Source organism: Melanerpes formicivorus, unplaced genomic scaffold (assembly GCF_026170545.1).
Source record: "Melanerpes formicivorus ecotype bairdi unplaced genomic scaffold, bMelFor1.0.p_v2 SCAF_77, whole genome shotgun sequence".
Classification (NCBI taxonomy): Eukaryota; Metazoa; Chordata; class Aves; order Piciformes; family Picidae; genus Melanerpes; species Melanerpes formicivorus.
In genome coordinates, this window is record NW_027142429.1 from 2,143,937 (window position 1) to 2,169,234 (window position 25,298).

General features: G+C 56.6%; 1 protein-coding gene across 1 annotated transcript; it reads left to right on the plus strand.

The window, feature by feature from the left end:
- Positions 1–11,997: 11,997 nt before the first annotated feature.
- ZMYND19 (zinc finger MYND-type containing 19) lies at positions 11,998–24,949 on the plus strand. Its single transcript, XM_068164258.1, has 6 exons — positions 11,998–12,159; positions 12,469–12,528; positions 14,214–14,320; positions 19,892–20,032; positions 22,031–22,211; positions 24,190–24,949. Exons 1-6 carry the CDS (start codon positions 12,109–12,111, stop codon positions 24,331–24,333), a joined length of 684 nt encoding a protein of 227 aa, XP_068020359.1. The 5' UTR covers positions 11,998–12,108; the 3' UTR covers positions 24,334–24,949.
- Positions 24,950–25,298: the final 349 nt, after the last annotated feature.

The window sequence follows — 25,298 nt, forward strand, 5'->3', positions numbered from 1 at the left end:
GATGGTGTTGCTGCTTTCTTTTGGCCTCATCCCCTGCTGGCCTGGGGACCCTCCTGCCCTCTGCATCAACCAAGGTGGTGGTTTTTAAACTTGGAAGCTCATTTTTCCTTTGCTGCCCTGAAGTCATTGCTTGCAGCAATACTGAGTTTAGAGCCTGGGTGTGGATGACCCAGAGCCAGCTGTGTCCTGGGCTGATCCCCAGCAGTGTGGGCAGCAGGGGCAGGGAGGGGATTCTGCATCCTGCTGAGACCTCCCCTGCAGTGCTGGGGCAGCTCTGGAGCACACAGCACAGCCAGGGACCTGTTGGAGCTGAGCCAGAGGAGGTCACAGCCGTGCTGGCAGAGCTGGAAGCCCTCTGCTGGGAGGCCAGGCTGAGAGAGTTGGGGTTGTGCAGTCTGGAGGAGAGAAGGCTCCAGGGAGACCTTCTGGTGGCCTTGCAGTGCTTCAAGGGACCAATGAAAAAGCTGGGGACAGACTTTGACCAGGGCCTGTTGGGACAGGACAAGGGGTGATGGTTTGAACTAAAAGGAGATGTAGATGAGAGAAAAGGAAGCTTGTGCTGAGGGTGGTGAGAGCCTGTCCCAAGTTAGCCAGAGAGGTGGTAATGCCCCATGCCTGGAACCATTCCAGGTCAGGTTTGGGGCTCTGAGCAGCCTGCTCTAGTTGCAGCTGTCCCTGCTGGCTGCAGGGGGTTGGACTTAATCTTTAAGGTCCCTTCCAACCCAAACTGGTCTGATTTGAAGTGGAATTGCCTCAAGCTAGCACTGCAGTACAGAGCAAACATCTGTGGGCTGGGTAAAGCTTCAGGTGAGCCCTGCTCTCAGCAGAGCCAGGTCTGCAGCTTCCAGCAGCTGGTGTTGCCCTGTAGCAGCTTCCCCTGGAGGCAGGACATGGGCACACCGAGGCTTGGGCATAACTGCTGCCTGCCTGCCCCAGCCCTGAGCTTGTGGGATGGGAGGGCTCCAGCTTGTCCCTGTTTGAAGTGGCATCCAAGGTGTGGCTCTCCTGTCAGCATTCCCAGGGAGCAGAGTGTGCAGCTTGGCTTTGGCTCCAGCCCAGGGGGGGCAGCTCTGGCCTTGCTGGCAGTGTGGGGTTTCTCCTGCAGAGGATGGGATCCTTCACTGCCCAGCTTTTTGTGGAACTCCTGGTCTGCTCCTGGTGACCAGAAGTGCACACATCCTAGTGCCCTGGTGTGCTCATGTTGCTTGTGGGTGGGATCTGTGGTCCTGTGCTTCAGAGAGCTGTAAAAGATCCACTCTTGGGTTTCCTTCTGATTCCTTGAGTGGTGCTACTGAGGGAGCTGGGTAAGGAAGCCCTCCAGCCCCTCTCTGTGTCCAAGGTTCCAGGCCCTGGTGTATTCTCTGAGAGAAAGCAGCACTTGAGGTGTCTGCTCCCCTCTGCACAGCTTTTCTGTCCATCCAGTGCTGCTGCTGCTTCAGACATGGATTCTGAAGCCTGGCTGAGGCATGAGATTCATGTTTGGCAGTGGCTCTTCTGCCTCTTTCTGCTGGTGGCTGCACCCTGCAGCAGTGCCACCTTAACCTGCTGCTGGGGAGTGCTGCTCATAGGAGCTTTCCTCACCACCAGCAACCTTCCTGAGGGGAAGGCAGGGTGCTTGATCCTGTCAGGAAGAGGTGTCCCTGCCAGGGGGTAGGATGTAAGTACAGCTGTTGAAAAGTGCAGTGAGGAAGGACCAAAGGTTTGGCCTTATTTGGGAGGTTTCTTGGAAAAGCTTAGGGAGGGTCTTGAGAAGACCATCCTGGGGATCTCATCCAGGGGGGATATAAGGAATCAGAGTTGTTTTGGTTGGAAAAGACCTTTGAGTCCAACCATCAACCCAACCCCACCATGGCCACTAAACCATGCCTCCAAGTGCCATGGCCACAGGTTTCTTCAGCACCTCCAGGGACAGGGACTCCCTGGGCAGCCTCTTCCAATCCCTGACCACTCTTGCAGCAATTAATTATTTTTTCCTCCTCTCCAGCCTAGCCCTCCCCTGGCACAACTTCAGGCCAGTTCCTCTCATTCCATCACCTGAGACTAGGGAGCAGAGCCCAACCCCCAGCTCATTGCAACCTCCTCTCAGGGAGCTGCAGAGAGCAATGAGGTCTCCCTCCACCTCCTCTTCTCCAGGCTGAACACCCCCAGCTCCCTCAGCTGCTTCTCCCCAGCCCTCTTCTCCAGACCTTTCCCCACCTTTGTTGCCCTCCTCTGGACCTGCTCCAGCCCCTCAATGTCCTTGGAGTGAGGAGCCCAAGACTGACCCCACTATTTGAGTTGTGCCCTCACCAATGCCCACTGCAGGTGGGTGTTCCTGCTGGTCACATATTGCTGACCCAGGCCAGGCTGCTGGTGCTCTTCTTGGCCACCTGGGCACACCCAGGCTCATCTTCTGCTTCTGTCACCCAGCACCCTTAGGTCCTTTTCTGCTGGGCAGTTTCCAGCCACTCTGCCCCATGCCTGGAGTGTTCATGAGGTTGTTGTGATCCAAGTGCAGGACCCAGCCCTTGGCCTTGTACAACCACATCCCACTGGCATTGGCCAATCAATCCAGCCTGGCCAGGTCCCTCTGCAGAGCCTCCTTACCCTCCAGCAGATCAACACTGCCACACATTTTAGTGTCGACTGCACACTGCCTGAGGGTGCCCTCAATTCCCTTGCCCTGGTCACTGATAAAGATATCAGAGAGAACCATCCCCAGCACTGAGCCCTGGGGACACCACCTGGGACTGGATCCTGAGCTCAGCTGTAGCTCCTTGACCTGTTTAACCTCTGGAGAGGTGTCTGTGTTTCAGACTTGATGCTTGAAATGCTTTCTGTGTGGTTCTCACTCCTGCCAGCTCTGCCTCACCACACAGGGGTGCAGCTGGAGGGGGGTGTAGATGGAAGCAAAGCTCCTGGGGCAGCCTGGCTCTGTTTCCAGCCCAGGCTGGGTTGTCCCCTGGGGCAGCCCATGCAGCAGATGATGACGTGGGGGCCATCAGGCTGTCAGAAGTGAAATGAGCCTGGCAGTCAGAATGCTTTAGCTGACTCTGAGGAATTGCTAAAAGCCCTGGGAACAGCAGCATTAGGACTGCAGTTTGCTTCAGCCCTAACAGAGCATCCTAGGGGGCAGAGGGGGAGGGGGGGGGAAGTCATTAATGTTAATTTATGTCCATTTTCCAAAGGGAAGCAGGCTCAAATTCACCCCAAGATGCTGAGGTGTGTGAGCCTCACTCTCAGACAAATGTTCCCCAAGGTCTTTTCCTCCTCTGCCAAGTGGTGATGGTCATTGCTTGGCTTTTTTGTCTTGCCAGTGTCTCTTCAGTTTTGTAAGTAACCCTCAGAGATTTCCTTCCAGCCCCAGAGGGGAAAATCCTGGCTGGAGCCCTCCTGTGGTGAGCAGGACTCAAAAGGAGGAAGAGAGAAAAAAACCCCAAACCAGGTTTTTTTCACTGTTTCTAGTGATTTGTTGGATGGGGTCTGGGTTATTTGGCAGACTCTGCCTGAGCCCTTGGTAGGAAGGAGTCAGTGGAGCTGCCTGTGGTGGGCAATTGTCTTCTGCTGCCTTGCACACACCAGGTGCTGAACCAGCTGGAGCCTCTGCAAAGAGGAAAACTAAGCCCTCCACATGAATTCCATGCTAACCTGAGTGGGAGGAGCTGAGCAGCTGTGGTAATGCTGATTTCTAATATATATGCAAATCAGTTGTTGTGTGCCAGCAGAAGGAGGCACAGCAGCTCCTCAGCAGCCGTGGCTGAAGGCTGTGTGGATGCAGGGCAATGGTTGAGCTGGTTTGGTGAAACCAAACCCTTGGTGCTTGCTGGGCAGCATGGTTTGGGCTGAGCCTCCAGCACTGCCTCTCAGGAATGGGTTGAAGCTGGGAGAGGGGAGACTGAGACTGGAGGTGAGGAAGAAACTCTTGAGAGTGAGGATGGGGAGACACTGGCACAGGTTGCCCAGGGAGGCTGTGGCTGTCCCCTCCCTGGAGGAGCTCAAGGCCAGGCTGGATGAGGCCTTAAGCAGCCTGGGCTGGGGGGAGGTGTCCCTGCCCATGGCAGGATGGAAACTCAAGGTCCCTTCCAACCCAATGCTCTGCATTGTATGACATCCACTGGGAGACTGCTCATCTGAGGGGCAGATGGGACAAGGGGCAATGGCTTTGAGCTGGGAGAGGGCAGACTGAGACTGGAGATGGGGAAGAAATTCTTTGCAGTGCGAGTGGGGAGACTCTGGCACAGGCTGCCCAGGGAGGCTGTGGCTGTCCCCTCCCTGGAGGAGTTCAAGGCCAGGCTGGATGAGGCCTTGAGCAGCCTGGGCTGGGGGGAGGTGTCCCTGCCCATGGCAGGATGGAAACTCAAGGTCCCTTCCAACCCAAACTGTTTCAATCAGTCTCTGGCATTCAGTGCAGCTTCTCCAAAGCAGTTTAATAAGCTCTGACCAGCCCTGCTTGTGGGTTTCCAGAGCAGTGTCCTGTGGGATGTTCAGTCCAAGAGCCTCCACCAGAAATGACCATGCCTGGCTCACAGCCTGGATTCACCAAATCCATCCTGACACAGAGTCTGATGTGCTCTGAGCACTGACAGCAGTGCAACTCAGCAAGGGATCCCACAAGGGCTGGATGCTGACCCCAGGAACTCAGCTGGGTTTCACAAAGTGCAAGCACTTAGCAGCTGCAGGCTTCTGTGCCTTGTGTCAGAACTTCAGTGCCTGGTGACAGTCACAAGCCAGTAAAACCTGCAGACCTAGCAGCCTGCCCAGATGCCACCAGGAACTGGAAGGGAAGAGAAGATTCCTGTTCCCCAGCAGTGACATCTGGCACAGCAGGACCCCTCCATAAGACTGCTGTGGGGTTGGATGGTCCCTTCACAGCTCACACCAGCAGTGAGCTTTAGCTCTGCCCCCACAAGAGAGGAAGCCAAGGTGGTGTAGTGCAGGTGACATCAAAAAAGGTTGTGCCAAGATGAGAACTGCCAGCAGGGCTCAGGTGGCCAAGAAGGGCACCAGCAGCCTGGCCTGGATCAGCAATGGTGTGGCCAGGAGGAGCAGGGCAGTGACCATGCCCCTGTGCTGAGCACTGGGAGGCCACACCTTGAGTACTGGGTTCAGTTTTGAGGGCCAGGCTGGATGAGGCCTTGGGCAAGCTGGGCTGGGGGAGGTGTCCCTGCCCCTGGCAGGATGGAAACTCAAGGTCCCTTCCAACCCAATGCTCTGCATTGAATGACATCCACTGTGAGACTGCTCATCTGAGGGGGAGATGGGACAAGGGGCAATGGCTTTGAGCTGGCAGAGGGCAGACTGAGACTGGAGATGAGGAAGAAATTCTTTGCAGTGAGGCTGGGGAGACTCTGGCACAGGCTGCCCAGGGAGGCTGTGGCTGTCCCCTCCCTGGAGGAGCTCAAGGCCAGGCTGGATGAGGCCTTGAGCAAGCTGGGCTGGTGGGAGGTGTCCCTGCCCATGGCAGGGGGCTGGAGCTGGATGATCTTGAAGGTCCCTTCCCATTCTATGAATCTATGAAGGTATCTTCTGCTTGTGGAGCTCCAGGTGCACATAGTGTTAGCAGTGGGATCCTCAGAACTCATCTCAGAACTCTGTTGGCACTCCATTGAACAGCAAACTGCACTGCTCTGCTCTGCTGCTCTGCTGCTCAAGCACCTGCTAGTGGAGCAGGCAGAGCTTTATGGAGGTGGGTCCTGGGAAAGGCTTGTCCTTGCAAGACCCAGAATGCCAGGTCAGCATTAAGGGCAGCTAAAAACCAAAAACCAGCAAATCATGTTTGTTTGCCACCGTGCTCCTGCTGCCTGAAAGGTTCCATGCAGCCACAGCTCTGTCATTTGGTGTTCTGCTGGTGGGCAGAAGGCAGTGGGCAGGATCTCTGGAGAAAGGCTGGGGGGGTGGTTTGGTGGAGTGGGAGGTGATGGCTGAAGGGCAGTGTGTGAGTGGAGGAGTTGGGGCTGAGCAGGGGGTTTATAGGTTCACAGAATGCCAGCCTGGAAGGAACCCCAAGGGCCATCTGCTCCAACCTTTCTAGGTCACAGCAGAGCTGAAATGAGCTGGCTCAGCACCCTGGCAAGCTGAGTCTTGAGCTGCCCAGTGGAGAGGACTCCACTGCTGCCCTGGGGAGATGATTCCAGTCTCCAGCTGTGCTCATGGTGAAACATTTTCTTCTAGAGCCCACTGGGGCTCTCCCCAGCAGGAGCTTGTCCCCATCTCCCCTGGCTTCTCCATGGGACTCCTTGTGGAGTCTCCATCCTCCTGGCAGCCACCCTTTCTGTCCTGCTCCATGGTAATAAGGTCTCCCCTAAGCCTTCTCTTCTCCAGGCTGACCAAGCCCAGCTCTCAGCCTTTCCTGGCAGGGCAGCTGTTCTTTGTTCCCTGGTGAAATGTGGGCACCTTGCCCTGGTCACTTATGGGCCACAGAACTGGCTGTGGTGAAATGGGAAGGGCAGGACAATAAATCCTCAGCTTTTCCCCAATCCATCAGCACATCCCAACAGGGGTCTGTCACTGGAGGAAGGACCTGGACCCTGTACTTGGCCCTGATGAGGCCACAGTTTGAGTGCTGGGTTCAATTCTGTACACCACAGCATAAGAAAGATGTTGAGGGGCTGGAGGGTGTCCAGAGCAGAGCAATGAGGTTGGGGAGGGGTTTGGAAAGCATCACACCAGGAAAGGCTGAGGGAGCTGGGGTGGTTTAGTCTGGAGGAGAGGAGGCTGAGGAGAGTCCTAGTTGCTCTCTACAGCTCTCTGAAAGAGATTGGGGTGAGGCTGGTGTTGGTCTCTTCTCCCAGGCAACAAGCGACAGGATGAGAGGAAATGGACACAAGTTGTGCCAGGGGAGGGTTTAGATTGCAGATGAGGAAAAAATTCTCTGCTGCAAGAGTGGTCAGGGATTGGAAGAGGCTGCCCAGGGAGGTGGTGGAGTCCCCATGCCTGGAGGGGTTCAGGCAGCTGTGGCTGTGGTGCTCCAGGATGTAGTTTAGTGCTCATGGTAGTTGGGTTGGACTCAATGACCTTAAAAGCCTTTTCCAACCTTCATGATTCTATGATTCTATGACCAAGCCCTGACCCAAGTGTCCCAGAAGCTGCAGCTCCCTGCAGAACTGGAGAGGTTTTGCCCACAAACTGTTACTGATCTCTGCTCTTGGAGCATGGCTGTGCCTGGGGCAGCTCTGCCTGCAGCCCAGGCCCTCGCTGGGCTCTCTCAGCCCCATGCCTACCCCAGGCTCTGCACACAGGCAGTGCAGGACTTTGTGCAGCCTGCTCAGCTGACAGAAGCAGGAACCAGGACAGTTTGTGGTTTTACTCTTTCACTTGCTTTTTCTCCTGCTGTTTGCAAAGGCCTTCTTCTGAGGCAGCCAGGGAATAAAACAGAGACAAGGCTGAAATTCCAGACTCTTCATTCCCTGGCTTGGAGTTGATCATGTTTCAAGCTACAGACACTGCTGGGCAGTTCCCTGAGGCATGGGCAGCTGCAGTTCCTCATGCTCTGTAACCTGCCCCCTTCCCACCTCTCAAAGGGTCTCAAGTTGCAGCAAATCATAGAATCATAACATCTGGAGGAGCAGCACCCAGTGCCTCATCAGTCTTCCCAGGAGTCAGGCAGGTTGGTGTCCCTGCAGGGGCTAAATGCAAGCAGTGCCAACAGCAAACTCCCAATGCAGAGGGAATCCCACAAACCTTGTGGAGTTTTGTGGGAAGGAACACGCAGAGAATTCCCCTGGGCTGAAATTGTGGCCCCCACACTGCTGCAGTGCCCTCACATGCCCATGCACAGCCCCAGGTAACCCCCAGTGCTGGAAGGGCTGACAGTGAACTGCTCCCATGGGAATAGACTAGACTAGACTAGACTAGACTAGACTAGACTAGACTAGAATAGAATAGAATAGACCAGACCAGGTTGGAAGAGACCTCCAAGATCATCACATCCAACCTATCATCCAACACCACCTAATCAGCTAAACCATGGCACTAAGCACCCCATCAAGTCTCCTCCTGAATACCTCCAGGGATGGGGACTCCACCACCTCCCTGGGCAGCACATTCCCATGGCCAATCTCTCTTGCTGGGAAGAACTTCTTCCTAACCTCCAGCCTAAACCTCCCCTGGCACAGCTTGAGACTGTGTCCTCTTGTTCTGGTGCTGGGTGCCTGGGAGAAGAGACCAACCCCCACCTGGCTACAACCTCCCTGCAGGGAGTTGGAGAGAGCAAGAAGGTCTCCCCTGAGCCTCCTCTTCTGCAGGCTAAGCAACCCCAGCTCCCTCAGCCTCTCCTCACAGGGCTGTGCTCCAGACCCCTCCCCAGCTTTCTTGCCCTTCTCTGGACACCTTCCAGCAGGTCAACCTCCTTCCTAAACTGAGGGGCCCAGAACTGGACACAGGACTCAAGGTGTGGCCTGAGCAGTGCAGTGTACAGGGGCATCTCTTCACCACGGGGTGACCTCACAGCAGTGGTCTGTGAGGGTTGTGGTCCCCCAGGGCTCCCACCACAGGTGGGGTTTGGTCACCTTCCTTAGACAGCGAAGGCACAGTGAGTTTGGGCACCATGGCCCACACCTGGGGCCTCCTTAATTGCCCCCCAGGCAAAGCTCAGGGCACACCAGCACCGCTCTGATTTTCTCCCTGACCCAATCTCCTCACCCCGTTCCCAGAGTGACAAAGCCCTGACTTCAGCTCAGTGTCTCCAAACCACACAACAGAGCACTGCCATGGGGAACCAGAGCTCCAGCCACCCTGAGTGGGGCCCCTGGGTGCTCCACATCAAGCACAGCAGTACCACAGGGGCTTGATGTGTTCTTGGTTCTCTTTCAGATGCCTGGCCACAGCCATCAAACCCCACAATCATCAGCCCTGCAGCGATCCCCCTGATGGGCCAAGTCATTCCTCCTCTGCACCACACTTCCCTTTCCCACTCATAATGTGCTTTATTAGGAATTTTGGTTGTTTGTTTGCTTGTTTTTCCCCTAAAAGATTCCCTGAGAAGCAAAACATCCCTTTAACCATCTTGGTGTTCTGGTCCAAAGTCAGGGACTGAGTTCCTTTGTCACTAACCAGAGTGGTTTTTGCCTGTCCCCTTGGGAGGGCTCAGTCCCCTGTTCCACTGTGGTGACAGAGGAGAGGTCAGGACTGTGCCCAGGCTGCACAATTTGGCACTCCCTGGGTCCTGCTCCAAAACATGGAATCACAGAATGGTTTGGGGTGGAAGAGATCTTAAAGATCATCCAGTTGCAACCCCACAGGGGACACCAGCCAGCCCCTCAGGTTGCTCAGGGCCTCATCCAACCTGGCTTTGAACCAGGGAGAGGGCAGCCACAGCCTCCCTGGGCAACCTGTGCCAGAGTCTCCCCAGCCTCCCTCTCAACATTTCTTCCTCCTCTCCACTCTCAGTCTCCCCTCTCCCAGCTCAAAGCCATTGTTCCTCATCCTGGCACTCCTAGCCCTTGTCCAGAGTCCCTCCCCAGCTCTCCTGGAGCCCTTTCAGGTACTGGAAGGCTGCTCTGAGTTCTGCCTGGAGCCTTCTCTTCTCCAGGCTGAACAGCCCCAACTGTCTCAGCCTGTCCCCACAGGGGAGGTTCTCCAGCCTCTGATCATCTTCATGGCCACCTCTGGACCCTCTCCAACAGTTCCATGTCCTTTCAGTGCTGCAGGTCCCAGAACTGGACACAGCCCTCTGTGTCCTCTGTGTTTAATTCCCCTGCACTGCCATCACAGCTGAAGGTGAACCTCTTCTGGGGGGCTGCTCTCAGCTGGAAGAGTCAGAAAAGCTTTCCACAGGTAACATTTGCCTCGGTTAGATGCTGCTGTGTTGATAGGTTGGACTCCATGATCCTCGAGGTCCTTTCCAACCTAAGTTATACTGTGATACTGTGATACTGTGATGCCAGCGTTGGGTTAAACTCCCCCTCCCGGGTGTTTGTGTTCTCCAGGACACAGCTGTCCTGTTGTTTGAGATTTGTGAGTTTGTACATAGGAAGCTGTGTGGTGCAGCAGACAGCTGGAGGGAAGGGAGGCCATCCAGAGGGACCTGGACAGGCTGGAGAGGTGGGCACAAGCCAACCTCAGGAGGTTCAATAAGAGCAAGTGCAGTGTCCTGCATCTGGGTCGAGGCAATCCCAGGCACAAATCCAGGCTGGGCAGTGACTGGCTGGAAAGCAGCCCTGAGGAGAGAGCCTTGGGGGTGCTGGGGGAGGAGAAGCTCACCAGGAGCTCTCAGTGTGCACTTGCAGCCCAGAAAGCCAACCAGAGCCTGGGCTGCAGCAGGAGAAGTGTGGCCAGCAGGTCGAGGGAGGTGATCTGCCCTGGTGAGACCCCACCTGGAGTACTGCCTCCAGTTCTGGAGCCCCTGTGACAAGAGGGATGTGGAGGTGCTGGAACGTGTCCAGAGAAGGGCCACAAGGATGAGCAGAGGGCTGGAGCACCTCTCCTGTGAGGACAGACTGAAGGAGTTGGGGCTGTTCAGTCTGGAGAAGAGAAGGCTCCCAGGTGACCTCATTGTGGCCTTCCAGGATCTGAAGGGGGCTCCAGGAAGGCTGGGGAGGGACTGCTCAGGATCTCAGGCAGTGATAGGACTAGGGGGAATGGAATGAAGCTGGAGGTGGGGAGATTGAGGCTGGAGGGGAGGAGGAAGTTCTTCCCCATGAGAGTGGTGAAGCCCTGGAATGGGTTGTGCAGGGAGGTGGTTGGGGCCCTGTCCCTGGAGGTGTTTAAGGCCAGGCTGGATGAGGCTCTGGCCAGGCTGATCTAGTGTGGGGTGTCCCTGCCCATGGCAGGGGGGTTGGAACTGGCTGATCCTTGTGGTGCCTTCCAACCCTGAATGAAACTATGAAGCTTCTTTATCAACCCTCCTTGGCCTGCTGTATCCACTGATTTGCACTTTGAATACCCTCTGATAAAGCTTTCAGGTCTTGGCCAAAGAAGCTGAGGTTGTCCATCAGGAAAACACAGCAGATCAGGAGAGGTTTAGGCTGGATGTTAGGAAGAAATCCTTCCCAGCAAGAGAGATTGGCCATGGGAATGTGCTGCCCAGGGAGGTGGTGGAGTCCTCATCCCTGGAGGTGTTCAAGAAGAGCCTGGATGAGGCACTTGGTGCCATGGTTTAGTTGATTAGATGGTGTTGGGTGATAGGTTGGACTGGATGACCCCGAAGGTCTTTTCCAACCTGGTTAATTCTGTATTCCTGTTGGAAGATCTCCATGCCTCTGCCTTCACATGCTGGGCTCCAGCTGCAGAGCCCCTGGGAGGGAAAGCTCTCAAGAGCTCTTTCCCCGAGTTTTGCGAGCAGATGATTTAACTTCAAGGCGATAACAACTTTTATTGTCATGTAGGTGTTGGTCGCTATTAGATGATGGAAGTAATTAAGTGCACATCATCCTGCTCACGCAAGGGCCGGGGAGGCACCGAATTCCCTAAGAGCCGGGCACTGGAGCAGGCTGCCCAGGGAGGCGGTGGAGTCCCCGTCCCTAGAGGTGTTCAGCAAGTGCGGACACGGCACTGCGGGCGCTGCGGATCTCTGGTCGTAAAGAACACGGCTCTGGGGATCCCCGGCCCTGGGAGATACCCATCCGAGGCTCTGGGGCACCCCGCTCCCACGGAACCCTGGCCCCGGGACACGCTGCCGCTGGGGGATCCGCAGCCCCTGGTGGATCCGCAGCCCCGCAGCTCTCTGGCGCCGGGGTACCCCTGCACCGGCCGCCTCCGTTCCGGGCCCCGCGGCACCTTTAAGCCCCGCCCCCCCCGGCTCGCGCTCCCCCGGTGCTGGTGGCACAAAGCTTCCCGCGAACGTGACGTCACCGCCCGCGCCTCCTCTCTCCCGCTCCCGAGACCCTCGCCCGCGCGCGACGGCCTCCCCAGCCTCCCCCCCCCCCTCCCCGCCCCTTTTCCCCACGTGACCCTCCGCCGCGCCGCACCGCGATTGGCCGAGCCGGCGGCGTAGTAAGAGCGACGCGGCGGCGACGCGGGCCGCCATTGGCCGAGCGCCGGCGGGTGGGAGGTGGTGCGGCGCCCCGCCCCCCTCCCCCGGGTGTGCGCGAGGCGGCGGCGCGTGGCAGCGGCGGGTCCCGCCGGCGGGCGCTGAGGGGAGCGCGCGGCGCCGCCACCCCGGCCCGCGCCGGCCCGGGCCCCGGCCCCGCCATGACCGACTTCAAGCTGGGCATCGTGCGGCTCGGCCGGGTGGCCGGCAAGGTGAGCGCGGCGCGGCCGCGGCCTGAGGGCGCCGCGGGGGGGGCGCGGCCGGGTGTTGCGGGCCGGGCTCGGCCCGCGCCGGGCGGAGCGGAGCGGCGCGGCGGGGTCGGGGGGGTCGGGGCGGGAGCGGGGCTGACGGGCCCCGTCGCCGCTGTGGTCGGGGGTGGGGTGGGAGGGAGCGGGCGGCGCGGGCGGTTCGGCCGGTGCCGCCAGGAGGGGAGGGAAGGGGAGGGGGAGGGGAGGAGGGCGGGCCGTGCCGTGCCGGGCCGTGCGGCCGCGCTGACGGCGTGCGGCCGCCGTGTGTTTCAGACCAAGTACACGCTGATCGACGAGCAGGACATCCCGCTGGTGGAGAGCTACTCCTTCGAGGTGAGCGGCCCCGGCCCCGCTCCCCCCCGCCGCTTCCCCCGCCCCGCGCGGTGCCTGCTGCTCGCTCGCTGCCGCTCTCCCGGGGGCCGGCCCCGTCCCGCCCGCGCTCTGCCCGCGCTCCGCCGCTCCTGGCTGCCGGCGGTTGTGTCGTTTCGCTGCTTTCTGGTCTCGGGCTACCCAGTCTCCCCGCTGCGCTCCGCGGACCCGCCGCCGGCTGCCCCCGACCCTTCCCCGGCGGTGCCTGCGCGGGGTCTGCCGCGGGGCCGGCTCGCAGCGCTCGGGGCCGGAGGTGGCAGCCAGCCGCGGCCCAGGGCTTTGGCTTTGGCTTCGGCGCGGCACGGCGCTCCGGCAGGGAAATCCCGGCAAGGAAAAGCCCCCTTGGTTTGTTGTTCTAAACGAGCCTTATTTTAACGAATTAATTAGTGGATAGAGGGCTCTTTTTCGCATCCAGGTCTCGGTGTGCATGCTTTTTGACGCCCCTTAGTTTGTTTTTCCCTCGTTTAGGGGTTGGCAGGCGTTCACCTCACACGCAGTCTGGGCTGGGAAAAGCTCATTTTGTTGTCGTTGAATGTGGGGACAGAAAACAAATTTGTCTCATAACATCACAGGACGTTAGGGGTTGGAAAGGAGCTCTGGAGAGCTTCAATCCTCCAACCCCCAAGCTTTGAAAGAAAGGATTCTCACTTGCAGGAATCAACTAAAATCTTCTAAACCTGAGACTTTCCTGGAGCAGGGGCCATAGAGTCTTAGAACTGTCAGGATTGGAAGGCACCTCAAGGCTCAGCCAGTCCCAACCCCCTGCCATGGGCAGGGACACCTCACACTACAGCAGGTTGCTCACAGCCACCTCCAGCCTGGCTGCAAACACCTCCAGGGATGAGGCTTCCACCACCTCCCTGGGCAACCTGTGCCAGGCTCTCACCACCCTCATGGGGAACAACTTCTTCCTAACATCCAATATCAATCTCCCCATTTCTAGTTTTGCTCCATCCCCCCCAGTCCTGTCACTGACACCCTCAAAAGTCCCTCCCCAGCTTTCTTGTAGCCCCCTTCAGATACCACAGTAAGGTCTCCTGGGAGCCATCTCTCCTTTGCCCAGTGCCCACAGCTCAGTGGGTGCTCCAGAGCTGCTCTCAGTTGAAGTGCTGTGGCAGTGCTGCTCCCAGCGGACACCCTGGCTGCCCCTTGCTCCTCTGTGGAAGCTCACCATAAGCTTGTGTGGTCACTGAGGGTGCTGACAGACACCTGAGAGCAGCCCAAGTTTGTTAGTGTAGCTCCTGAGTGTTGGTGCCAGCCCCGAGTGGCCGGGTGGAGAAAAGGAGGAAGCAGCACTGCTGTTACTGGCAGCCCCTAATTAATGAGTGTAAAGCAACACTGGAGTGAAAGCCTTGGTGATGGGTCTGTGCCAGAGCAGAGAATGGATCCTGCCCCTGCAGCTCACAACTGGATGGCTGCTGTCCTTTGTCCAGGCAGGACTCCTGCTGCTCCCTTCCTCCCTTTCCATCTTGAGGAACAATAGCAGAGCTGCTGGGGTCCTCCTGAAGGCTCGAAACAGCTCCAGCTCCATGAAGGTCGAGTGACCTCTGGGAGTCAAGCCTTGAATTGGGTCGTTGCAGGCTCCCAGGGGAACACCTGTGCTCTGCTCCTCAGCTGTGGGTATGCTGACAGCCTTGTCCTCTCCCCAGGCTCGGATGGAGGTAGATGCTGATGGAAATGGTGCTAAGATCTTCGCCTACGCCTTCGACAAGAACCGCGGCCGGGGCTCCGGCCGGCTGCTGCACGAGCTGCTCTGGTGGGTACCCCAAGGGAGCCAGCCCCCAAGGGAGCCAGCCCCCAAGGGCTTCTCTCAGGTGGAGTCTGAATAGAATTAACCAGGTGGGAAAAGACCTTTGGGATCATCCAGTCCAACCTATCACCCAGCACCATCTGATCAACTCAACCATGGCTCCAAGAGCCACATCCAGGCTCTTCCTAAACACTTCCAGGGATGGGGACTCCACCACCTCCCTGGGCAGCACTTTCCCATGGCCAATCTCTCTTGCTGGGAAGAATTTCTTCCTCACCTCCAGCCTAAACCTCCCCTGGCACAGCTTGAGACTGTGTCCTCTTGTTCTGCTGCTGGGTGCCTGGGAGAAGAGCCCAACCCCCACCTGGCTCCAACCTCCCTGCAGGGAGTTGGAGAGAGCAAGAAGGTCTCCCCTGAGCCTCCTCTTCTCCAGGCTAAGCAACCCCAGCTCCCTCAGCCTCTCCTCACAGGGCTGTGCTCCAGACCCCTCCCCAGCTTTGCTGCCACCATCTCCTGTGGTGTTGACTTCTCTGCCTGTAACAGTTTAAGTCCTCTCAGGGGACTTCCAACTACTCAGCTGGAAACCCAGCACAGGGCTTGCTCATGGCTCTGACTGTGCTTTGGTTTTGCACTGAGCCTTCCAACAGCTGAGACTCCCTAAAAATGTTACTCCTGGGGAGGGCAGTGAGAGGTGAGTATGGTTGTGTTTAAACCTGAGGAGTCCTAGAATGGGTTGGGTTGGAAAGGACCTTGAAGTTCCATCTAGTTCCAGCCCTGTGCCATGGGCAGGAACACTTCCCACCAGCCCAGGCTGCTCAAGGCCTCATCCAGCCTGGCCTTGAAACCTCCAGGGAGGAGGCAGCCACAGCCTCCCTGGGCAACCTGTGCCAGAGTCTCCCCAGCCTTACTCAACAATTTCTTCCTCATCTCCAATCTCAATCTCCTCTCTCCCAGCTCAAAGCCATTGTTCCTCATCCTGGCACTCCCAGCCCTTGGCAAAAGTCCCTGCCCAGCTCTCCTGGAGCCTTCAGGTGCTGGTAGGCTGCTCTGAGGTCTCCCCAGACCCTTCTCCACCTCTGTTCAGACTTCCCTTTATAGGCTCTAAACTACACTTAGATCTTACAGCACCAAACATCTAGCTGAGCTTTCTTTATGCCTGCCAGGTCATTTTTATTCCCCCAACTAGTCTCTGGGAGGCAGGAAGAGTATCAGAGGCCATTATTATTGTTATTATTTACAATCTGCTCATTAAATGTGGATTTTAACCTCCTCTGTTAATGTTTAATCTTGTGGCACATGCAGCTAGGGGAAAATCATTGCAAGGCTGGCTGCAGTGTGTGGGGCAAATCCCTGTCAGCTCCTGCTAGCTGAGCCTCACACAGCCCTCATGCTCATCTCTAAGCAGAGCCAAGCATTGCTGCAGCTGGCTGTTGGAGGCTGTGTAGGTGATGCCAGTCCTGCTTATTGTGCAGCCCCAGCCATTGCCTCTGCTGGGTGGTTTTCCTGAAGTTAGGGAATGATTCTGAGGTGCTCAGGTAGGCAAATCAGGTTTGGGTCACTCCCCTTTGCCCTGGTGGAACAAAAATACCTGAGCATAGTGGTCTCTGGAAGTCACAGGGGGGAGGTATAAGCTGCCAGGCTGCTAAGGCAAATACTACAGCTGGAAAATGAGCAGCATTTCAGTTCTGCAGCTAGACAATGAGGACTATTTCAGCTTGCTGAGGGCTTGGCTTGCTCCCTTTGAGGGAGTACACTTTGCTGTGATCTGTAATTACAAGCTGACCCAGGACAGGTCAGTAGATCTTTGTGACTGGGCCTCCAGCTGCCTTCAGAGAGTCCTTTGGCTACAGGTGCTGTGGAGCAGCTGCTCGTCCTGAACAGATCACTTGTGCTTGTCTGCTCTGGGGACTGCTTTGAAAACCAGCCAGCCAGTGGCAGATCATAGAATCACAGAACTGTCAGGGCTGGAAGGGACCTCAAGGCTCAGCCAGTTCCAAGCCCCTGCCATGGGCAGGGACACCTCACACTGCAGCAGGTTGCTCACAGCCACATCCAGCCTGGCTGCAAACACCTCCAGGGATGAGGCTTCCACCACCTCCCTGGGCAACCTGTGCCAGGCTCTCACCACCCTCATGGGGAAGAACTTCTTCCTCACAGCCAATCTCAATCTACCCACTCCTAGTTTTGCTCCATTCCCCCCAGTTCTATCCCTCCCTGACACCCTCAAAAGTCCCTCCCCAGCTTTCTTGTAGCCCCCTGCAGATCCTGGAAGGTCTCCTGGGAGCCTTCTCCTCTCCAGACTGCACAACCCCAACTCTCTCAGGCTGTCTCCATAGCAGAGCAGCTCCAGCCCTGCAGACATAGCCCATGAAAAATCCTCTCTGTCTGCAAAGATGCCCCTGATGGATTGTGTGCTGCTGGGTCAGGTGAAGTCAGTGGGCTCCTGTTGGGTGCTATTGCAGCTGAAGCAGATTTAGAATTGTTACTAAATGTACTTAGCTACCTTTGTTCACTTGCAACAGGAAGCTGCTGCAGCTTCAGTAGCTTCTTCTCCTGCTCCTCCTCCACAGTCCATCCATCTGATCTCTGCAAAAGGTGAACTGAGGCACTAGATGGGAAGCAGGATCAGGGAAATGCCCAGGCTGCCTGCAGCTTTGGGGGTGCTGGAGGCCTGGAGCAGGCTGCCCAGAGAGCTTGTGGAGTATCCTTCTCTGCAGAGCTTCCAACCCCCCCTGGCCATTGTGCTCCTGGGCAAGCTGCTGTGGGTACCCTGCTGGAGCAGGGGCTTGGACTGGGTCATCTCCAGAGGTCCCTTCCAGCCCTCACCCTGCTGGCATTCTGTGACAAGCTTAAAGCAGCCCTCCCTGCAGCCTTGCTTGTGCTTCCTGTGTTTCCAGGCTGGGCTGTTAGCTCCTTCAGAGCAGGATTTGAGTATCTCTGGCTAGGCACCAGCAAAGTCAGCCTGCCTCCTTCTCCTTGCCCTGCTCCCTGTCTAGAAATCCCAGCCTGCTGTGTTCTGGAGGGTGCAGTGCAGTTGGGAACATGGCTGCAGCATCAGCAGATTAGTCACAAGTATCACTGACTGCATCTTCAAAAAGATCCAAGAGCTGATTTCTTCCTTCTGCCTGAAAGCTGCTCAGTGGCCTGGGATTGCCCCTGGGTGTGCTCAGCAGTTCTGTTAGGGGCCCTGCCTCCCAAGGGAGCTGCTGGCAAATGGAAATGCCAGTATCCAGGGAATCCTCTGGGATGTTTTGGGTTTCATGTTTTGCCTGGCATCTGGTGGGAGAGGTGGAAGCTACAGCTCTGCAGGAGAGCTGGCTGCATTCCTCACTGTGAGGGTGCAGCAGGCTGCCCACAGGAGCTGTGGATGCCCTGTCCCTGGAACAAGTCCAGGTCAGGCTGGATGGGAAGCTGAGCAGCCTGGGCTAGTGGAAGATGTCCCTGCCCTGTGGCAGGGGAGTTTGGACTAGATTATCTTGAAGTCCCTCCCAACCCAAAGCATCCTGGGGGGGGTGAGGTTGCCTCTCTGTGCCTTTCTGCAAGGGAGCAGGCAGGTGCTTCCAGGAGCCTGTGCTTCACTGCACATTGCTGATGAGCTTCTGGAGATGGCCCTTGCTGCCTGCTTTCACAGTGTGGATCTGGGGGAAGGAGTGGTGCATGCTTGTGCAGGCAGAGGCTGCTTCCTTGCCCGGAGACAAGGAACCACCCTTAGCATGCCAGCACCAACTGTGGCCCTTCAGTCAGGTGGGAGTGTGTTGACTCTCAGCAGTCACCAGCAAGGCCCAGATTCTTCCTCCTGTTTTGTCCTTTGTCACTGGAAGGAGTAGGGACTGCCAGTGGTGTGGACAAGGGTGGGTTTGTCCAGCATGAGGCAGAGGGGCTCAGGGGCTGTTTGCTGATGGGGTTGTGGGTGCAGAGCTAGGCTTGCCAGCTAGGCTCTGTGCCACTCTGCTGTGTTTTCCTGGTGTCATGAGCAGTCCTCTCTCCTCAGCTCCAACCTTCCTGAAAGTATCATTGTCTAACCCATCTCTGAAATGTTTCTTAACTTGATCTTAGCCTTCTTTCCTCCCTTTCCCCCCCTGCACAGCTTGCTCTTGGCTCTTGTGCCTGCCCTCTTCCCGGAGGCGTTCAAGGCCAGGCTGGATGAGGCCTTGAGCCACGAGGGCTGGTGGGAGGTGTCCCTGCCCATGGCAGGGAGGTTGGAACTGGATCATCCTTAAGGTTCCTTCCAACCCAAACCATTCTGTGAATCAATGAACTTGATACTTGATGAAACAGAGCAAGGACTGATGATAAGAAGGTGGAATGGGCAGCAGAAACTGCTAGAAGGCAGTAGGGCAGACTCGCAGTAAGAGTCAGTGTGCACCCAGCCTCCTTGCCAGCAGTCCTGTGCTGGTTTTGAGCAAGTTTCAGATGGCTCTTGGTCAGTCATGGCAGGCTTTGTGCCATTAGAGCCTAACAGTCATTTGTACACTTGATGAGCCCTGTGGCTTGTGAAGAGCCATGTCTCCCTGAGCACCACACTCTGTGACTTCACACCAGAGCCCAGCTGCCTGGCAGAATTTCCTCCTCCAACAGTCAGGCAGCTCTGCTCTGGGGGAGACAGCACTGCCTGGCTGCCCTTGCAGGGACTGGAACTTTGCAGTGTGCCTACAACTTGAACAGACCTTGATTGCCTTTTGAGTCAACTCCTTTGGAATGGAAACAAGCTCCTGGAACAAGGCTCCTTCCCCCTGGGAGCTGAGGAAGCCGCAGCAGCCGCTGTAGTCTGTTGGCATCCAGGTTTCCCTGGGTCTGGTTGAGTCTCAGCTGTTTGCAGCAGGCTGGGATACATCCAGCCTTTTGGACTTAGGGGGGTTCTTGGCTTTGGGGTCTTGCCCATGGCTCAGCTTGAGGTTGGTAGTGTCTCCTGCAGGGAGCACCTCCAGGGGTGGGGACTCCACCACCTCCCTGGGGAGCCTGGTCCAGTCTTTGAGAACCCTTTCAGTGAAAAATACTCAACCTAAACCTCCCCTGGTCCAACTTGAGGCCATGTCCTCTCATCCTGTCACTTCTTACTAGGGAGAAGAGACCAACCTCAACTGCCTCTAGCCTCCTTTCAGAGAGCTGTAGAGAGCAATGAGGTCTCCCTTCAGCCTCCTCCTCTCCAGACTTAACAACCCCAGGACCCTCAGCAGCGACCCTTCTTCCCCCTTCCCCCCAGAGCCCAGCTGCCTGGCAGAATTTCCTCCTCCAACAGTCAGGCAGCTCTGCTCTGGGGGAGACAGCACTGCCTGGCTGCCCTTGCAGGGACTGGAACTTTGCAGCGTGCCTACAATTTGAACAGACCTTGATTGCCTTTTGATTCAACTCCTTTGGAATGGAAACAAGCTCCTGGAACAAGGCTCCTTCCCCCCTGGGAGCTGAGGAAGCCGCAGCAGCCGCTGTAGTCTGTTGGCATCCAGGTTTCCCTGGGTCTGGTTGAGTCTCAGCTGTTTGCAGCAGGCTGGGATACATCCAGCCTTTTGGACTTAGGGGGGTTCTTGGCTTTGGAGTCTTGCCCATGGCTCAGCTTGAGGTTGGTGGTGTCTCCTGCAGGGAGAGGCACCGGGGAGGCATCGCCCCTGGCTTCCAGGTGGTGCATCTGAACTCGGTGACGGTGGACAACCGCCTGGACAATCTGCGCCTGGTTCCCTGGGGGTGGAAGCCCAAAGCTGAAGAAGTCTCCAGCAAGCAAAGGTATGGCAAGGTCTGGCAGGGTGGGGGGGCATCAAAAAATGGGTTGTCTCCTTCCTGGAGTGGTGGTTAGAGTTCTGGAATTGTTTTGGTTGGAAAAGACCTTCATGACCAGCCAGCCCAACCGTTCTGTGACGCTGCCGAGGCTGGTGCTAAGCCATGGCCCTCAGAACTACAGCCCTGCCTCTGGAAAGCTCCTCTAGGGGTGGGGACTCCACCACCTCCCTGGGGAGCCTGGTCCAGTCTTTGAGAACCCTGTCAGTGGATAATACCCAACCTAAACCTCCCCTGGTCCAACTTCAGGCCATGTCCTCTCATCCTGCCACTTCTTACTAGGGAGAAGAGACCAACCTCAACTGCCTCTAGCCTCCTTTCAGAGAGCTGTAGAGAGCAATGAGGTCTCCCTTCAGCCTCCTCCTCTCCAGAGTTAACAACCCCAGGACCCTCAGCAGCGACCCCCCTTGCCCCTTGCCCCCTGCCCCCTGTCCTTGTAGTGAGGCCCTCAAAACTGAACCCAGTACTCAAATTGTGGCCTCACAGTGCTCAGCACAGGGGCATGGTCACTGCCCTGCTCCTGTTGGCCACACCATTGCTGATCCAGGCCAGGCTGCTGGTGCCCTTCTTGGCCACCTGAGCACTGCTGGCAGTTCTCATCTTGGCACAACCTTTTTTGATGTCACCTGCACTACACCACCTTGGCTTCCTCTCTTGTGGGGGCAGAGCTAAAGCTCACTGCTGGTGTGAGCTGTGAAGGGACCATCCAACCCCACAGCAGTCTTATGGAGGGGTCCTGCTGTGCCAGATGTCACTGCTGGAGAACAGGAATCTTCTGTTCCCTTCCAGTTCCTGGTGGCATCTGGGCAGGCTGCTAGGTCTGCAGGTTTTACTGGCTTGTGACTGTCACCAGGCACTGAAGTTCTGACACAAGGCACAGAAGCCTGCAGCTGCTAAGTGCTTGCACTTTGTGAAACCCAGCTGAGTTCCTGGGGTCAGCATCCAGCCCTTGTGGGATCCCTTGCTGTGTTGCACTGCTGTCAGTGCTCAGAGCACATCAGACTCTGTGTCAGGATGGATTTGGTGAATCCAGGCTGTGAGCCAGGCATGGTCATTTCTGGTGGAGGCTCTTGGACTGAACATCCCACAGGACACTGCTCTGGAAACCCACAAGCAGGGCTGGTCAGAGCTTATTAAACTGCTTTTGAGAAGCTGCACTGAATGCCAGAGACTGATTGAACAGTTTGGGTTGGAAGGGACCTTGAGTTTCCATCCTGCCGTGGGCAGGGACACCTCCCCCCAGCCCAGCTTGCTCAAGGCCACATCCAAGCTGGCCTTGAGCTCCTCCAGGGAGGGGACAGCCACAGCCTCCCTGGGCAGCCTGTGCCAGAGTCTCCCCAGCCTCACTGGAAAGAATTTCTTCCTCATCTCCAGTCTCAGTCTGCCCTCTGCCAGCTCAAAGCCATTGCCCCTTGTCCCATCTCCCCCTCAGATGAGCAGTCTCCCAGTGGATGTCATTCAATGCAGAGCATTGGGTTGGAAGGGACCTTGAGTTTCCATCCTGCCATGGGCAGGGACACCTCCCCCCAGCCCAGCTTGCCCAAGGCCTCATCCAGCCTGGCCTTGAACTCCTCCAGGGAGGGGACAGCCACAGCCTCCCTGGGCAGCCTGTGCCAGTGTCTCCCCAGCCTCACTCTCAAGAGTTTCTTCCTAATCTCCAGTCTAAATATGCTCTGGTGCTCCAGATGATTCTGGGAGTTCCAGAGCCAGCTTTCAGGCCATGTGTGCAGAGCTTTGCCTGGCTGCAGGTGTTTTTGGGTAGGTGATTCTAACATTTGTTTGTCTTCAGGCTAAACCAACCCTGGGACGTAGGAAACGTGTGAGGAGTAGCCTGAGACTCCAGAGGCTGAATGCAATGTTTACCCTACTTAGCTTATTAACTGGTCTGGAATGAATGCCCCTGCATGCTTGCTGTGTCTGGAGCCAGTTTGTCCTTGTCTTTGCCAGGGAACAGAGCCTGTACTGGCTGGCAATCCAGCAGCTCCCCACAGACCCCATCGAGGAGCAGTTTCCCGTCCTGAATGTAACGCGCTACTACAACGCCAACGGGGACGTGGTGGAGGAGGAGGAGAACTCCTGCACTTACTATGAATGTCACTACCCCCCCTGCACAATGATTGAAAAGCAGGTATGGCCCCAAGAGCTGCCAGGGAGCAGGCAGTGCCTCAGGCTGCCCTGGCCACTGGGGGTTTGTCCTGGCCACGTCAAGCTTTACGAGTGCCACGCAGCCACTAGGAGCAGGCCTCCTTTTCAGCTCAGGTTTCCTTTGGCAGCAATCTTCAGACCCTCTGATGGTTTTCTGAGGGAATATGGCTTTGAGCTAGAGCAGTGGCTGACCTTGGGGTTTAGAGGAAGAAGTGACATTTGCAGAGTGTACAAAAAGGCAGGTGGAAGTATTCCTCTGGGGACCCTGTGCTGGAATGAACAAGCAGCTGTGTGAGACAGGAGAAAGCATTGTAAGAGGTTTTGAGGGCAGTGTACTCCAAACATGACATGTTAACCTGTCCTGAGACAAGGGTGAACTTGAGTGGCTGCTCTCCTGAGCAGCTCTGCTTCTTCACAGTGGGTAGATGAAAGAAAATATAGTCAGAGAATGAGATGTCCAAAGCCTGTGCTTCCTTGTCAGACAGACAGAGAATCACAGAATGCTTTGGGTTGGAAGGGACCTTAAGGATCATCCACTTCCAGCCCTTTGCCTTGGGCAGGGACACCTCCTGTGGGGGACTGTGATGAATCTGTGGAGTTCAATATTGAACTCCTCACCAGAGCTCTTCAGAAGGTCCACAGATTCATCACAGTCTCCACAACCTCCCACCAGCACAGGTTGCTCAAGGCAACATCCAGCCTGGCCTCCAACACCTCCAGGGAGGGGACATCCACAGCCTCCCTGGGCAACCTGTTCTGGTTTCTCAACACACTCACTGCAAAGAATTTCTTCCTCATCTCCAGTCTCAGTCTCCCCTCTCCCAGCTCAAAGCCATTGTTCCTTGTCCTGTCATTCCCAGCCCTTGTCCAAAGTCCCTCCCCACCTCTCTTGGAGCCCCTTCAGGTACTGGAAGGCTGCTCTAAGGTCTCCCTGGAGCCTTCTCTTCTCCAGGCTGAACAGCCCTAACTCTCTCAGCCTGTCCCTATATAGGAGGTTCTCCAGCCCTCTGATCATGTTTATAAAATACTCTGGACCCTCTCCAGATCATAGAATCATGGAGTGGCCTGGGTTGGAAGAGACCTCTGAGGCTCAGCAGGGACATCCTCCACTAGATCAGGTTGCCCAGAGCCCTGTCCAGCTTCACCCTGAATATCTCCAGGGATGGAGCCTTAACCACCCCCTGTGAGCAAGATGTTATTTGTGGTGGGTGCAGAGGGCCTGATGCTGATTATCATAGCATCAATAAGGTTGGAAAAGACCTTTGAGATCATCAAGCCCAAGCTGGCACCACAGACTTCATGACTAAACCATGGCACCAAGTGCCACATCCAATCCCCTCTTGAACACCTCCAGGGATGGGGACTCCACCACCTCCCTGGGCAGCACATCCCAATGGCTAACAACTCTCTCTGGGAAGAACTTTCTCCTCACCCCCAGCCTAAACCTCCCCTGGCACTGCTTGAGACTGTGTCCTCTTGTTCTGGTGCTGCTTGCCTGGGAGAAGAGACCAACCCCCACCTGGCTACAACCTCCCTGCAGGGAGTTGCAGAGAGCAAGAAGGTCTCCCCTGAGCCTCCTCTTCTCCAGGCTAAGCAACCCCAGCTCCCTCAGCCTCTCCTCCCAGGGCTGTGCTCCAGACCCCTCCCCAGCTTTCTTGCCCTTCTCTGGACACCTTCAAGTCTCTCAATGTCCTTCTTAAACTGAGGGGCCCAGAACTGGACACAGGACTCAAGGTGTGGCCTAAGCAGTGCTGAGCACAGGGCACAAGGACCTCCCTGCTCCTGCTGGCCACACTCTTGCTGATGGAGGCCAGGATGCCTTCTTGGCCCCCTGGGCACACTGCTGGCTCCTGTTCAGCCCCCAGGGGAGGTGCCCCAGGGGAGGTGCCCCACGGGAGCTGCCCCACGGGAGCTGCCGGGCCCTTGCCCAGCTCACTGACGGTCTCTTGTATCCTCCCCAGCTGCGCGAGTTCAACATCTGCGGGCGCTGCCAGGTGGCCAGGTACTGCGGCTCGCAGTGCCAGCAGAAGGATTGGCCGGCCCACAAGAAGCACTGCCGGGAGAAGAAGCGCAGCTGCCAGCAGGAGCTGGGCCCCGAGCGGTGACGGGGCGGAGCGGGGCCTCTCAGCGGCAGGGCTGCTCCTCCCAGGCGTGGGGGCTCTTGCTTTTGCACAGGAATGACGGACTGCTCGTCGAAGCCAGAGGCACTGAAGAGAAAGACAGAACACAAACCAACCCCTGTGATGCTTGAGCAGAACGGCTTGGACTGGTGCTGTGGAAAGGGGCTTTGGGTCTACCCTTCCAGTATTATATTCTCAAGCAAAAAGACTACTGTGGAGGCTCCAGGCAGGAAGCTTCTCCTTATTTATATGTTAATACCTTTGTAAACTCATGTACAGTCCTTTTGTTTTTGTTGGTTTTCCTTTCTTTCCTGCTAGGACTTCATTAACTGTAATGTTCAGGTGAGAACACTGTTGGTGGCTTCAGAAGTTTCAAACAAACAACCAGAAAAAAAAAACCAAACCAAGACTCATGTAGCAAAAAGCTTTCCCTCCTATGTGGCTGTCTAGGAGTGTCTGTGGCAGTGCCAAGGCCTGAAGGCAGGCTCTGGCCTCAGCAGTTAGTCTGGAGAACTCTGCATGGAAGTTTGGCTGAACAACAAACAAGCAAACAATCCACACACAGGGAAAAAGGGGGAAACAAAGTAAAGGTTGGAATGAATTGTTGTCTACTTCTGTTCCCTTCCAGCTGCTTTCAGAGCACAATCACACTGGGGGCCTGGAAAAGCTCAGGAGGAAGCAGTGCAGCAGAAGCTGTTAGCAGTGCTAAGTAGGAAGCAGTGCAGCAGAAGCTGTTGGAAGAGCTCAGTAGGAAGCAGTGCAGCAGAAGCTGTTGGGAATGCTCAGTAGGAAGCAGTGCAGCAGAAGCTGTTGGAAGAGCTCAGCAGGAAGCAGTGCAGCAGAAGCTGTTGGGAATGCTCAGCGGGAAGCAGTGCAGCAGAAGCTGTTGGGAATGCTCAGCGGGAAGCAGTGCGGCAGAAGCTGTTGGGAATGCTGAGTAGGAAGCAGTG